At 70.3% G+C, this 14,200-nt stretch overlaps 1 protein-coding gene across 1 annotated transcript in view; it reads right to left on the bottom strand.

Moving 5' to 3' along the window:
- The window catches only part of LSP1 (lymphocyte specific protein 1), a 29,970-nt gene extending 16,222 nt beyond the window's left edge, over positions 1-13,748 (bottom strand). The window contains exon 1 of the mRNA XM_054570671.1: positions 13,654-13,748. Coding sequence (XP_054426646.1) covers positions 13,654-13,721 — 68 coding nt within the window. The 5' untranslated portion in view covers positions 13,722-13,748. The remainder of the gene's footprint in view (positions 1-13,653) is intronic.
- Between the last annotated feature and the right edge of the window lie 452 nt (positions 13,749-14,200).

Genomic DNA, 14,200 nt, shown 5'->3' with positions numbered 1-14,200 from the left:
TCTGGCTCACCTGCCCCATCGTCGGATCCGGCAGGGCTGGGCGGGGCTACCCGTGCGCGCAGCCTTCCCTCCGCCCTGCACCCTCCCCGTCACTGACCGCAGCACCGCGGGGCCTGGGCCAAGTGCCACACAGCCCCGGGGGCCTTCCCGGGCACCCCGGCCCCGGGTGCTCCGCATCCCCCCATCAGGCAGCCACCCCGCCCCCTCACACACCTGCACCCCACATTGCTCGGCCGTGCTCCCGGGCACCAGACCGGGGGGCTGACCGCTGGACGCCCCAACTGACCGGCAGCCCCGGCCACGTCTCCGAGTCCAGCCCAGACTCCAGGAGAGCCGGGCGCTGCCGAGCGGGCTGGGACGGGCTGGCACGGCTCTCGAGCACTCACGAGGCCGGCCTTGGCACGCTCCCGGACGCGCGACTGGAGGCTGGCACCGGCTGGAGCCTCTCCATCCCGCTCTCCTTCCTTCCTGCCCCGCGCCCAGACCCGCAGCCGCCAAAGGCCCCGCGCACGGCCCTGCCCTCACTCACTGCCCCAACGGCCCCCACGTTCGCCCAGCCCCGGGGTCCCTGCACAGCCGCCGAAGCCCCGCTGCCCACCTGGGCGGCACCACTGCCTGGCATCTGACCCCGGTCCATGGCTCCGGCTCCGCCCTCCCTGAGAGCCCTCAACTCCCGGCGCATGGAGCACCCAGACCCCTGCCGGACGCCCTCACACCACATCTGACCCCGAGCCCTGGACAGTGTGCCCGGCCCCCAGCCGCCCTCTGAAGCCGCCCCTGCTCCCCGAGGCCGATCATCCTTGGCAGGGGGCCCAGGGGGAAGGGGCAGAACAGAAAGGTCCGGGGCTTCGCCACCAGGCTGGTCACCTCATCCAGCCTCCCGTCTGCGGGCCCTCTTGGTTTGCTGCCCCCACTGCCTGCCACACCCTGGGCGGTGGGCAAGACCCCCACCTTTCCTGGCCTCAGCTCCCTCCCACGCAGGTGGGGACACAGGGCCCGAGTGGGGCCCAGAGCCTCCCAGAGACGTACCTTGGGTGCCCTGCCAGCCACGGGCCCTCTGTCCCCAGGATCTGGGCCGGGGCTAAAGGCTCAGCTGGGACAGTCCCGTTGAAAGGGGCCAAGTGACCCCTCGGCTCCCCGTGGCCACCCTCCCTCCAGCCGTTACAGCGACATCTCTCCGGAGCTGCCGCTGCCACTGGCCGCAGGCTGGGGCCGGGCCGGGTGCCTGCTGGGAGCCCAGGCGGGCGCAGAGACCCCCACGCTCAGCCCCCGCCCTGCCCCTGCGTCCCCTTCGCCCCCTGTCCGCCTCACCTGGCCGCCCTCCCCTCCGCTTCTTCCTCCACCTTCCCCGCGAGGCAGGGGCGGCCACCTCTCCCCGTCGCCCCCGCTCACCACCCCCCGGCCTTCCCTGGGCTGCTCGGGGGCAATGTGCAGGGACCGGCCAGCCTCTGGGGCACCCGTAGCCCCTCGCGCACCCGACCTCTCCCCGCTCCTGACCCCCACCCTGTCCCCAGCCCGGCCCGGCCCGGCCACCCCCGCCTGGGGGTCCGTCCCTGTCCCCATGCTCCCTCCTCCACCGCCGTGGCGGCTCCCTGCCCCATCCTCTCCTTTCCCGGGCACCTGGACGCATCCCGCCCCAGCCTCGCCGTGGGCGGCACTTGTCGCTCGGGCGCACGCCTCCCCTCGGGCTGTGCCAGGGTCAGCCCCCGCCGCATGCCGGGCCCTCCGCCCGTCCTCCGGCCCCCAGGGGCTGCTGGGGGCTTCCACCCCTGAGCTCCCGCCCGCCCCCAGACACCTGCGGGGCCGAGCCCTGGCGCCACCCTGCGCCGAGCCCCTCTGGGGGTAGTGGGGTGCTCCTGGGCCGCGCCCCCGCCAGCCAGCCGTCCCTCGGGGCCGGGAGCCCCGGGGTGCCCGCTTGGGGCTCCGGCTCGGGGCCAGCCTCCGGGGGCCGGGGGTGCCCTGGCCGCGGCTCACTCACCGCTCCGCCCTGCTCTTGTCCCCAGGCTGGAGCTGGAGCCTGGCCTGAGCCTCAGCGCTCTGGGCTCCTGCCCTGACACCCTGCCCAGGGGGCCGGGCCACTCGGTCCCCGTGCCCCCTGCTGCCGGCTCTCTCGGGCTCCCGGGCCAGCGCCCGCTCTGGCCGACAGACCACCCCGTCCCGAGGCAGCGCCGCCCACCAGACGCCCGGCCCTGCCAGGGCGGGGGCCCCCCCACCCCCAGATCCGGGCCTTGGGTGGGCCCGAGGCAGCCACTCCCCTTTGGACACTGTGGTTTGGAGGCCTGGCTTCCCCGAGCCCCTCGGGCCAGCCCAGCAGGCGGCCGGCCCCCGTCCTCGCCCCACGGGTCACATCGGGGTCCCCAGGGGCCTCCTGGCATGGCTGCCCCGGCTGTGGGGGGAGACCCGGCACGGGGACCACCACGGGGTCACAGTGGACGGGGGCCTAGGCCAGTGGCAGAGCCTCCCCAGGGGACAGGGAACCAAATGCCATAAGGATGCCAGCAGGGCGACCCAGCCAGCCCGGCCCCCCCAACACGCTGGGCACCCGAGGCCTGTGGGACCAGGCAGGCGGCCCAGGGCTCAGGTGACCCTGGAAGTGAGCAGGCTCGGGGTCCCCTGCCTCCCTCTCAGACACCTAACACTGGCCTGGCCGGGGGGGTGGGGAGGGGAGAGCCTCGGCTCTCCCGGGGTGGTTCGGGAGGGGGAGGGCTTGGAGCTCGGCACCCGGCACTACAAGGGTGGGGGCCAGGCCTCGGTCCGGGCCTGCCAGCCCAGGGCGGCCCCCCGGGCAGATAGGGCGGCCCCAGAGTCAGGGGTGGGGATACACACGACCGGCGGCAGCCCCGGGAATAAGCCAGATTTCGGTTACGGAGACGCCGCCGGCACCTGGCTGGTTGCAGAGGGAGGCCACACTCCCTGCCCCGGCACCCCCGGTGGCCCCGCACCCAGGCGTGGGTTCTGGGAGAGCCAGGGCGGTCTGCCAGCCGCGGAGGGCCGGGCACAGCAGTGGGCGAGGCAGGCGGGCAGGCCCCCTGCTTGGGCAGGGCAGCGGCCTCTCGGGGCCTGGCTCTCCCCCGTCAGACAAGGGCTAGGGGCTCGGACAGACATGCTAACCAGTGGGAGGGGCGGCAGCGTCCCCAGCCTGGCAGGGCCGAGGGGACCCTGTGGGTGTCGCCGGGGCGGGAGCCCGGAAGGTGTGCAGGTCAGTGCCTGCCCGTGAGCGCGTCTGCGGACGTGCTCCCCATTTTCTCTGTAAAGGACTATCCCACCCCCCGCTGACCTGTGGCAGGGGTCCCCAGGGAGTTCAGGGGACCCTTCCTCTGCTCCGACCCACTGGCCGGCCCCCACAGGCCCACCTGCCCCTGCCCAGGTCCTCAGAGGCGCGTGCCGGAGCCTGCACCCCCCACAGCGGAGCCAGAGCTGTGCCCCACCCCCCAGCGCCTGGCGAGCGCCTGCTCACCCAGGGCAGCAGCCCAGAGACAGACCCTTGTGGCCCAGGCCCTTCTGTGACACGGGCACGTGCCCTGCCAGGCACCGGGACCCTTCCTGTCGTTCCTCGGGGCCTCAGTCTCCCCATCAGTTAGGCGGCGCAGGTCAGCCCCTGGGATGAGCCCCCGGCCCACAGGGCTACGGCGGTGGCTCCTGGGAGGGCGCGTCCTGGCTGGGCAGGTCCCAGAACAGGCTCGTGGGGTCCCCCTGGGGCACAAGCCCCACCGCGGCCGGCCCCACCGGGGGCTGGTGCTCCTGGGGCCGTGCGGCACACGGCCGGCAGAGTGCCGCCGTCCGAGTCTTCAGGGACCAGGCAGCCTTATCCCTCCTCCTTCCCAGGGTCAGGGCTTCGGTGGCCCTGGGGGTGCCCAGAGGTGCCCACCCAGGAGCTTCCCAGGGTGCTCCATGCCCCTAAAGGAGACAGGGGCCGGCTCACAGCCTGGCAGAGGAGGGCGGTCCTCCCAGCTGGGGAGAAGCCAAGGCAGACTGCATGGAGGAGGCAGCATCGCAGCTGGGCGTTAGGTGCCTGGAAGGGTTGAGGGGGAGGAAGGGCACTGCAGGCGGCTCAGAGGGTGGGAGCGAGTGTGCGGCCGTGGCTCGCGGCCCTCCTGCAGCCCAGCTCTGCGGGGCCTCTGGCGCTTTGCCTCTGCTCTCTGTCCCCAGCCCTGCGAGGTGGGTGCCCCCACGCCGCTGATCCGCAGAGGAGGAAGCTGCAGCCCGAGAGGAACGGGCTCTGGCCTCGGGCCCGGGAGTCGGGCCTGGAGGCGTCTTGAGTCCAAAGCCGAGCACCCGCACGGCCGTGGCAGCCCCCCGCGCAGGGCTGGCGCACTGGGGGCCGCGGGTGCCTGGGCGGCAGAGTCACGTTGTCATCTGTAAAGTAGGGGTGACCAGTTGGTCCCCAGAGTGAGTGGGACCACAGGTGAGGCCTCGTGGGAGACGGGCCCTTCACCCTGGGAGCTGGGGGCCGGGGCAGGCGCCCCAGCCAGAGGCGTCGATGGGAGAGGAGACGTGGCCTGGGCGGCCGCACCTGCCCACACCTGCATGCACTTGCATGCACCTGCGCGCAGCCTGGCCTGCTGGGCGCATCCCTCCCCCTGCTCACAGCTCAGGGGCAGCGCCTGGGGCGGCCCGGGGGCGCCTCCCGCCCGGGGCTGGCCTGGCGCAGCCGCCTCAGGCCACGCTCGGCCGGTGCCAGCGCCCACGGGCCGCGCCAGCGCAGGCGTCCTGCCTGCCCGCCGAGCCCGGCCTGGGCCGAAGAGACCTACCTCAGGGGGTTCTCCGGGCCCAGTTTGCTCGGGTTCCGCCTCAGGAGCTCCGAGCCGCTCGCGCTGCGGGGCTGCCCGCCGGCCGGGGGCCCGGCCTGACCCCGCCCTGGGGACAATGCGGCTCCTTCTTCAAAGGCTCCGCGGGCCCTCTGTCCGCTGCCCCCTCCTGCGCCTCCTCCTGCAGCTTGGGCCCTCTCCCCTCTTCTCTCTCTTTGCCCTCTGCCTTTCCTCCCTTCCCGTCCCTCCCCTTCCTTCACACCCTCTGTCCCTGTCCCTCCATCTCTGTTGTCCCCCACTGTCAGGGCTGGTCTCTCTGGCCCTGATGCCCCATCCCCTGTCCCCTCTCTCTGTCTGCTGGCCTGTCCTGGGCCCTCTGTCCCCTGGGGGTCCCCTGGGCTGCCCCCTGTGGGCTGTCCCCAGGCTGCCTAAGTGCCCCTCTGTCCCCCGCCTCTGGGCCTCTGGACCCTGTGGGTCTCTGGGCCCCCTCCTCCCTCAGGCTTAGCAGCTGCTTCCCTTTTGTCCCCCCAGCCCCCTCCTCCGCCCCCCTCGGCCTCCTCCACCCCCACTGCCCCCTCCTCCCCGGACCAGTAAAAGCATCAGCGAGGAGCCCTCGCTGCCCGCAGCCGGGCTCAATGGGGCCTGGGGCCTGTGGGGCAGCGGCGGCCCCCGCGGCCCCTCGGCCACCAGGCCCCGCCGTGCCCTGCCTCGCTCGCCCTTCTTCCTCGCCACCTCTGCCCCCCAGCCCGCGGGGTGCCTGGTCCCCGCATCTGCCTCCCCATCCCTTCGAGCCGGCCGCCTCGCCCGGCCCGGCCCGGCCCGGCCTCCTCTCCTCCTCTCCGCACCCGCCTGCGGGGCCCAGAGCCCCTGCCTCGCCCTCCACTGCCCTGCCCGGCCCAGGGCCCTTGGCCCCTTCCTGTCTCGGCCCCTCGTCTCCCTGGTCCCAAACTCAGCCCCGTCTCCTCTTTCCCCTGTGGTGTCTCTCTGTCCCTATCTCTGTCTCCCTCCCTCCTTCCCTCTCCCTCCCTTCCTCTCCCCTCCCTTCTCCCCTCCCTCCCTCCCCTCCCTCCTCGCCCTCCCTCTGGGTGCTCCATTTTCCTTTGTTTATTCCCAGCCCTCAGCTCCTTTTATCACCTCAAGGGGGAGGCCGGGCACCCCAGGGATCCTCTCTGCTCCCCAAAGGGGGAGGCTGCGCCCTGCCCGGCCCCACCTCCCACTGCCCTGGGCGGCCAGGGCGGCGAGGCCCTGGGAGGCGGGCACCAGCGCAACCTCTCTGGGTGGACGTCCTGCTCCCGAGAGGTGGCCCCTGGGCACAAGGTCAGCGCCGGGCCCTGGCCCACCGGCCCGTGGCCCCTGGCCCTTTGGCGAAGGCCCCGGAGAAGCAGCCCAGCCCGTGGTTTCTCTGGTTGGGCTCCGCCACCGTGACTCACTGGAGGCTAGTGGCCGGACAAGGGGGGGGACCGGGCGCGCTCGAGGGGACGCGCGGAGGGCCCGCGGTCTCCCACCCAGGGGCTCGCCCGCTGGCCGAGGCTCGCAGCGCCCTGAGCGGTGGACGCCCCGTACCCACGTCTCAGATGGGGACACCAAGGCTCCGACGGACTCCGAGGTCTCGGAACCAGGGCCCGGCGGAGCCAGGACCGCAAGCCAGGTCTGCGGGCTGCCGCCCCGCCCCCCCGCTGGCCCAGAGATGCCGCCTCTGCGCACGCGGCCCCCCCGCCGCCTCCCCTGCCCCCACCCTGGTCCCCCAACCACTCGCAGGGGACGTGTGCGTGGACGGAGGGCAAGGGCGAGACCGCGCTGGCCGGCGGGTGGACAGGCGAGCGTGCCATCGGGATGTGGCGGCGTTGGATGGAAAAACTCCACGGGGGCCCGCAGCCCCGGTCCACAGTGACTCAGGTGGTGGCAGACTGGGGGGCTCTGCGGGGGTCAGGAAGCCTGGCTCGGATCCCCCTCCGCCCACACTTCGGGCTGCGTCCCGTGGCCAGGCCTGGAGGGGAGCCCGAGCAGCTTCCCTTCCCCCGCACAACCCAGGAGGAGCTGAGAACGTGGGGAGGGCCACAGAGGCGCGGTGCCCGCTGCTGTCCCCAGCGTCCAGCCAGGGCCGCGGAGACCCCAGGGAGCCGGGGGAATGAGGGGGCAGCAGGGCCCCGGGAGGTGAGCCTGGGCTGCACTTCGGCCGCGACTCGCCCGCCGCCCCCCCCCCCGCCCCCCCGCTCTGGAATCTTAGTCACAGCGAGCAGTGAAATTTGCCAAAGCACATTTTGGTTCAAAAGAAGGAAAACTATTCCCACAGGGCAGAGGACTGCCTGGGGATTGTGGAAAATCCCTCACACCGAGAGCGCACGGCAGAATCACACAGCCTTCGGTCCGAAGCGCTGGCGAGCAAGAGGTGGCAGAACGGACCCCGAAATGCGGGGGCCAGGACGCACGGTCTCACAGCTAAGGCTCCTCCTAACGGTCCGACCCCAGCTCCGCTCTCCTTTGTAGGCCGCCGCCCGCCCGCCCCCCTTTCTAGGCAGCCATCTGCCTTTCCCGGCATCATGCATCCACTCGCCAGGCCTCAGTGGGCCCACCGCCCCGCTGTCCATACGAGCGCCCTGCACCCCTCCATCGGCACCCACTTTGTTCGAGCGCCGTCAACACGCCCATACCCGTGTTCATCCATCTCCCCGTGCAAGTCCTCCCTGCGCAAGCGCCCACCCGCCCTCTCTCAGTGCATTCGTTTACACGTACGCCCATTCGTACGCACGTGCACCCAACCGTCCATCGAAACGCCTCAACACACAGGGGACACTCAGAAGAGGCGCTCGCCCAGGCGCCCGTCCACCAGGAACAGGACGGTTCTGTCTACGTTCATGCATCAGTGTGTGCATCTGCTTGCCCGGCTACCCAGCCCGTGAATTACCGGTTTATTATTTAACACATCCTTCTCTCTTCGAGTATTCTTCTGTGATTATTCACCTCTCCAAATATTTTAGTGTTTACCTCTCCCATTCCTACATCCGTTCATACATGTGCGTGTCCGTCCACCCGCAGGTTCGCCATCTTTCCTCCTAGCAAGTCATGGATCTGACTCTGCGTAAGCACAACACACGCGCTGACCCGTCCACACGCGTGGCTGCCTGTCACGTTGCCCATTAAGCCGTCCAAATGAGGTGATACATAAAACGGTTGCTGATACATGATTAACCTTTAATAAATGGTAGTGACTGTTACTTTCATCCGTCCATTCACTAATCCATATCTATTCCAACCAAGCATTCATTCATTCATCTCCCCATTTTTCTTCATCACTGTCCGTCGGGCCATATGTTTTTCAACAAATATATTAAACACACTCTGTACCCATTTTTTAGATGATGGGGATTCAGTGCTAACAAAGTCCCTGACCTCTCACAAGGCTGTCATTTTTGTGGGAACAAAAATATATTTACTGTTATATGCCAGGTGACGGTAAACACCGCAGATAATGCAGTTCAGGGTGTGAGGAGATGGCCTTCTGGAAGGGACTGATATTTTATACATAATAGTCTCAGAAATGCCTCACAGGAAGGAGGCAGCCCTCTCCTGTTTGAAAAGAGACGAGGAAAATGAGAGACGGCTACGTCCAGCGAGAAACAGCGAGCTCAAACCTCCCGGCCCAGGTGCGCGCCCTTCGCTCCCCCTCGTCGGTGGCTTAGGCGGCGTCAGCCACATGCCATTTGCTCTCCACCAGCCTTCCTCCCCACTCGCCTGTTCCGATCTCTTCCCATCCCTCCATCTCACGATCTGTCTGTTACTTGTATCCATCCAGACGTCCAGGTCCCCCGATAGCCTTCCGTTCTTCTGTCGCGTCATTTGTCTCCGTTTCGTCCACGGACCAATCTGCCCGTCTGTGTTTCCATTCCGTCTGTCCACCCATCCGCCCATCCACTCACCTCTCCACCCACACGCCCACCCACCCAGCCCTGTCCATCCATCCATCCATCCCTCCACTATTCATCCATTCGTGCACCCACCACCCACCCCTCGGTCCATTCGCCCATTCGCCCGTCCATCACCCCTCATAGCTACACCTGCCCGCCACCCGCCACCCGCTCCTCCGTCCATTATCCACTCACCTAACATCCGCCCCCCACCCGCTTGCCCGCGTCTCCCCACCCATGACCCGCCCACTCACTCATTCACCGATCTTCCCGCCCGTTCGTCCGCACCTGTATTTATCCATCCTTTCTTTTATCCATCCACCCATTTATCCATCCATCCATCGTTCATTCCTCTATCCTGTTGTTCCTACTTCCTGTTTTTCTTTATCTGCTCTTTCTTTAATCGATACTTTTCTCCATCATTGAGTCATCTTTTATTTTCCTTTTTCTTTCCTTGGTGACCGAGACACATTCCTAAGCTGTGTCCCCAAAAGGTCGGAGAGCTGAGCCTGCGGCCCGGTGGGCCGGGCGCCCCCGTGGGACCTAAGCCGGGGCTGGGGAAGGCCCCGCCCCCCCGCGCAGGCGCCCTCCCCGCCGGGCACGCCCCCGGCGCCAGAACGGTGCTCACAGGGTGGAAGGGCGATGCAGGAGCAGCGGGAGCCCCTGGCGGGGAGAGTGGGTCGGGGATGGGGGCCTCGGTGGCCCCGGTGGCTCCGGTGACTCCCGGGGCTGAGAGCTCACCCACCTGCCGTGCGCCTCCGTCCAGCCACGAGGGGCGGGGGGCAGGGGGGCAGGGGGCAGCTGTGGCGGTGACCCAGGGATTTGGGTTGGGGCTGGGACAGGGGAAAGGTTGAGCCTTCTTTCTGGATTCTTCTGAAATAAACTGGCTACATCCATCTGCCCCAAGTCCCATTTCTTTTTGAAGGGAGGCACCTGGGAGGAGGCGGAGGGGGCAGCAGCCCTGGGTCCCCTCAGAGGTGACGCCAGCAAAAGGGCAGGTAGGTCTGGGAGGGAGAGCACAGCCCCCCAGTGATGGGGCCGGAAGGAGCCGCCTCTGAGCCCCCACTTGCCAGCGGCGGAGCAGGGCAGGACCCTCCGCTGTCTCACCCGAAGCCCACGTGGCAGCCAGGGTCTTCACCCACCCCCACGGCCCCCACTGTTTCTGTCGCCCCCACTTCACACCAGCAGGCCGGGCCTCCTGTGTGCACATGGGCGCGTGTAGGGGTCCCTCCCTCGCCTCGGCCCCACAGCGCCTGGTGGCCAGGGAGACAGGGCCCTCGAGGGCAGGTAAGGGTCACGTCCTATCAGTGCCGGGGGGGGGGGGTGGCGGTCGCTGCTGCCCCCGCAGAGCTGACCCTGTCCCCTGGAGGCCCGAATCCCTTCCCTCCCGTGCGGGGGGCAGGCTGCCCGGGAGGGGCTCACGGCGTGCAGAGCTCCCACGCCACCGCACCAGCTCCCACCTTCCCAGCTTGGAGGCGGTGGGCACACGGAGCGCGGGCAGCCCCGGCCCGGCCCTGGGAGCGAGCCGGGGGCTTCCCACCCTCCCCCCGCGCCGTCTGCCTGTGTCCAGCACCGCAGGCCGGCTCGCAGTCCCATGCCCGCACAGCCCCCAGCCCGCTCTCTGCAGGTGGGTGCCCGCGAGAGTTGGGGGGCCCCAACCGTGCACCCTCCGGCGGGGCTTCCTCCCCTGGCAGAGAGGCCCTGACTCTGTCTGCCTCGCGGCCTGGGGCGGGGAGCTCGGGAAGCCCCCTCCGCCGGCTGGCGGCCGTGTGGCCTTGCCCCCAGTCTTCCAGAGGCCCCTTGGAAACCCCTGGAAGGAGCAGCCCCGGCACAAAAGGGCTGGGACTGTGCAAGCCCAGGGGGCGGAGGAGGCTCCGGAAAGCACCTGCCCACTCTGCCCGGCGGGCTGGTCTCATTTCTGCTTCCCCGCAGGTCCCTGGGCCGCCCTCTCGCCGCCGGCCCATTCCTGAGGCCTCGGGGCGCCGCCCTCGCCCTGCGGGAACCTCTGGCGGCACAGCCCCCGTGGGGCGGCTGTGTGGGGCTATTGATCACCTCCGAGGGGCAGCGCAGCCACGTCTGGGTCTCTGTGGCCTCGCGGGGCCTGGCCCCCTGCTCTGGAGCCCACGGGCATGCAGGCTCCTGAAGGGCATCTGCAGGGAAGGGGTGACCCAGACGCTCCCTCCAGGCCCCGGCCGGACATTCGGCCCTTTAGGCCATTGGTTCTACCTGTGAAATGGGGGGTCCCTTCCCTGGGTTCCGCAATGACACCCTCGGTTTGTCCACCCCGTGGCCTGCGATGGCTGTGAACTGTACATTTACTTAATATACTACGAGGTTTATCTGTGACGATGTGTCACAGCGTACTGAACGTGTGGCTCTAGACAGCTCTTCTTCCCACGTGGCCCAGGGACGCCCCAAGCTTGACCGCCCTGGAAGAGCTTGGCCAAGTCGGGCGCAGGGAGCGAGCCCGCGGAGGGGGAGCTGAAGCGGCAGTGGGCGCGGCCTTGCCGCCCACGCAGGCCAGTGCAGGGGCCCGTGCTGCCGTGCCCCCGGAACCCTGCCGGAACCCCTCCCGCTGCGTGCGGCCCGGCCCGCCGGCGAGGGCCTCGTGGGCCTCCCCCGTTGGCACCCAGGGGCCCATGGCTCTAGCACCCTCTGAGGGACCCCGGGGCCCCGGCAGCAGGCGGCAGCGTGGAGAGGAGGGCAGCACGTGCCGGGGGGGCGCGGCTGGCCCACCTGGTCCCCGAGACCCTCCCGGCACCATCCCGGGGTGGCCCAGGGCTGTGCCCACGTGGAGTCTGAGGAGGCAGAAGGGACGCAGGAGAGCGCGGGGGCCCGGCCAGCATTCTCCCAATCAGCAGGGTGGCGGCCCGAGCCGCCTGCTCCCCCACCCCCGCAGCCCGACGAGGGAGCGTGGGCGCCCCGCGGCCTGGCCAGGAGGGAGGCACCGGCCCCTGGGCTGAGCTCGGCTGCCCCCACCCCGGGGGACTTCAGGGCCTGGGAGCCCTGAGCTGTGGGCGCGACTCAGCGCTGACGGGAAGGAGCCCAGGACCCAGGCCTGCTGTTCTCCAGCCCCGGCTGCTTGCCTGTCCGCCGGCCGCCGCCAGACCGATGCTGTCCAGCTCCGCCCTCCCCCGAGTGGCCTGGCACCGCCCGTGGCTCTGGGCTGCGTGCGCCTGCTGTGCCAGGTGGTGTCTGGTCCTGCTGGGAGGGCACTGGGGTGAGCGGGCCGCCCCGGGAGCCCGGCCGCAGGGGCAGCTCCCACCCGCGGGGCGGTCTGAGGGGGCCCGTGGGCCCAGCTGGAGGGCCGCCGTGCAGGGCGCCCTCCGGAGAGCTGGGCAGCCCTCCCGCGGGCAGAGCCTGGGGGCTTCCCAGGGGGCTTCCCAGACCCCACGCCGTCAGCCGGGCACGGGGACATCCACAGGAACATCCCCAGGTCCCCTCGTGAACAGAGGACCCGCCTCAACCAGCATCTCAGTTTCATTTTGAAAGGGCATGTCGCGCACCACACGGGGGATGGTTCGGGGAGGAAGGGAGGGACGCGTCCTCGGGGAGCCACGCTCGGAGGCCGGGCTGCATCGGCCGTGCCGCAGCCTCTGGCCCTGCCCAGGAGAGGCCCAAGCACCCAGGACGGGCACCAAGGTGCCCCGGGGCCAGCCACGCCCCTCTTGTCCCACTGCCCAGGCTGCACCGCCTCCACACCCTGCTCTCCTCGTCTTGCAGGACAGCTGAGGGGTCACGGACATGGCCAAGGAGGGAGGCGGGTGCCCGGCCGGGCAGCTCAAGCCGTGCCCTTCTATGGGCACGAGGAAGCCAAGGAGCAGGGGAGCCGGGGGTGTGGCGGGCGCTGACGCGAGGAGCCGTTTCTGAGCGGGTCACAGCTGTCCCCGGTCACCTGCTGGGTGGCAGAGCACGCCCGCCCTGAGCCAGACCCCGCCGGAGGCCACGGCTCCGCCTCCCACCCGGCACACGGCCCCCGCAGAGACCCCACGTGCATGGGGTCGGCGGGGAGAAGGCGGCCCCCGCCCCCCACAACACAGAGGCCTGCGCACACGCCCGCACCCACGGCAGCCACTCGCCGGCGGGAAAGCCACCCTCCCGTCCAGCCCCAGGCGGAGCCGCTCCAGCCTCCCCCCCGAGAGCCGGGCAGCGTCCGCCCCACCAGTCAGCCCCGAGGCCCGGGCGCCCAGCCCCAGCGGCCTCTCTGCCCCCGCCGGGCTCCCATCGCCTTCCTGTGGCTCCACCTCTCACCCCCTCTCCCTCTGCCCGGGGCCCTGCTCGCCCCCTGATGCCCAACCTGGGCGCGGCCCACGGCCCCCTCCTGGGCTGGCCGGCTCCATCCCCACCCGGCTCAGGGTCTCCCGTCAGACATCATCCCCAAGTCGGCTCACGCCCACCTCTCCTGGGACTTGCACCGGGGCCATTGGGCCCTGGGTGTGGCTTGGCCCGGGTACCTTCCCTCCCAGGCCCCGGACCGGGATGCCCCGCAGGCCGCGGGGTCTTTCGGCCCAGCTCTGGGGGGCAGCGGCGGCACAGGTGGCCCTTTTGGCCAGCAGCCCACGCACAGCCCTGCCTGCGTTCCTTCACGGCCCACCTCCAGGCAGCAGCCTTGCCTGGCGCTCAGATCGGGTACCCGGCGACCCCCTGCCTCCATCGCCACAGCTGGCGGCCTCCCCGGAGGGCAGCGGTGCTCAGCAGAACCCGGGAGTGAGCTCTGGGGGTCCCCAGGCCGAGCAGCCCCTCTGGGCTGGGCCTGGTCCCGAGCCTCCCACCCCATGCCCACCTCTAGCCCTCCCAGCCTCAGCCCCGCCGCCCAGGCCCTGCCCTGGGTCCTTCCTGGTCCTGGGCCGGCTCTCAGGGGCCCAGCTGCAGAGGCACAGAGAGGTGCGCCCCGTCTTGGGGTGCAGCGGGTCCCAGGATGGCGCCCCGGAGCCCTCGGCCTCAGGGAGGAGCATCACCCCACAGAACAGAGCCCCCACCGCGCCTCCCGCCGGCCTTACCCCGCGCCTTCGTCCGTCAGCAGCTCTTCCTGCTCCTCGACGCTGGGGTGGCCCGGAGCCTCCGCCATCGGCCTGGTGTGCGGGCGCTCCTCGCCGCCTGTGTGCAGGGCGCTCCTCGCCGCCTGTGTGCAGGGCGCTGAGCGCTTCCTGGGGCGGCGGCCGGGCCCCCACCCCCAGCCGCGTTTCACTTCCCCCTTTCGCTTGCTGCAGGTTGAGGTTTGCACTTGGGCTGGGGTGTTGTTTTTAACCAGTTGCTGCAAGAGGAGAAAGGAAAAAGCCCAGCCCCCAGCCCCCAGGAAGCGTTGAGCAAGTGGCAGGGGCCTGGGGTGACAGGCCCTGTGCAGGCAGAGGGGGCAGGACGGGGCCTGGGGTGCCCTCGCGTCGCCCTCAGGCCTCCAGCGCCTGGGCCCAAGTCCCCCACGCGCCTCCCGGGGTCCCCGGCAGCCGCGGGGCCCCGGTTGTTGGAGGAGGCCTGCGTGCACACTCTGTCCCGCGCGCCGGGCGTGGCGCTGGCCCCCGAGCCCCCGAGCCCCCGAGCCCAGCCCCC

Source organism: Pteronotus mesoamericanus, unplaced genomic scaffold (genome assembly GCF_021234165.1).
Source record: "Pteronotus mesoamericanus isolate MK-2021 breed Mesoamerican mustached bat unplaced genomic scaffold, CSHL_Meso_final contig_214, whole genome shotgun sequence".
NCBI lineage: Eukaryota > Metazoa > Chordata > Mammalia > Chiroptera > Mormoopidae > Pteronotus > Pteronotus mesoamericanus.
This window is presented reverse-complemented; position numbering and strand designations above follow the sequence as displayed.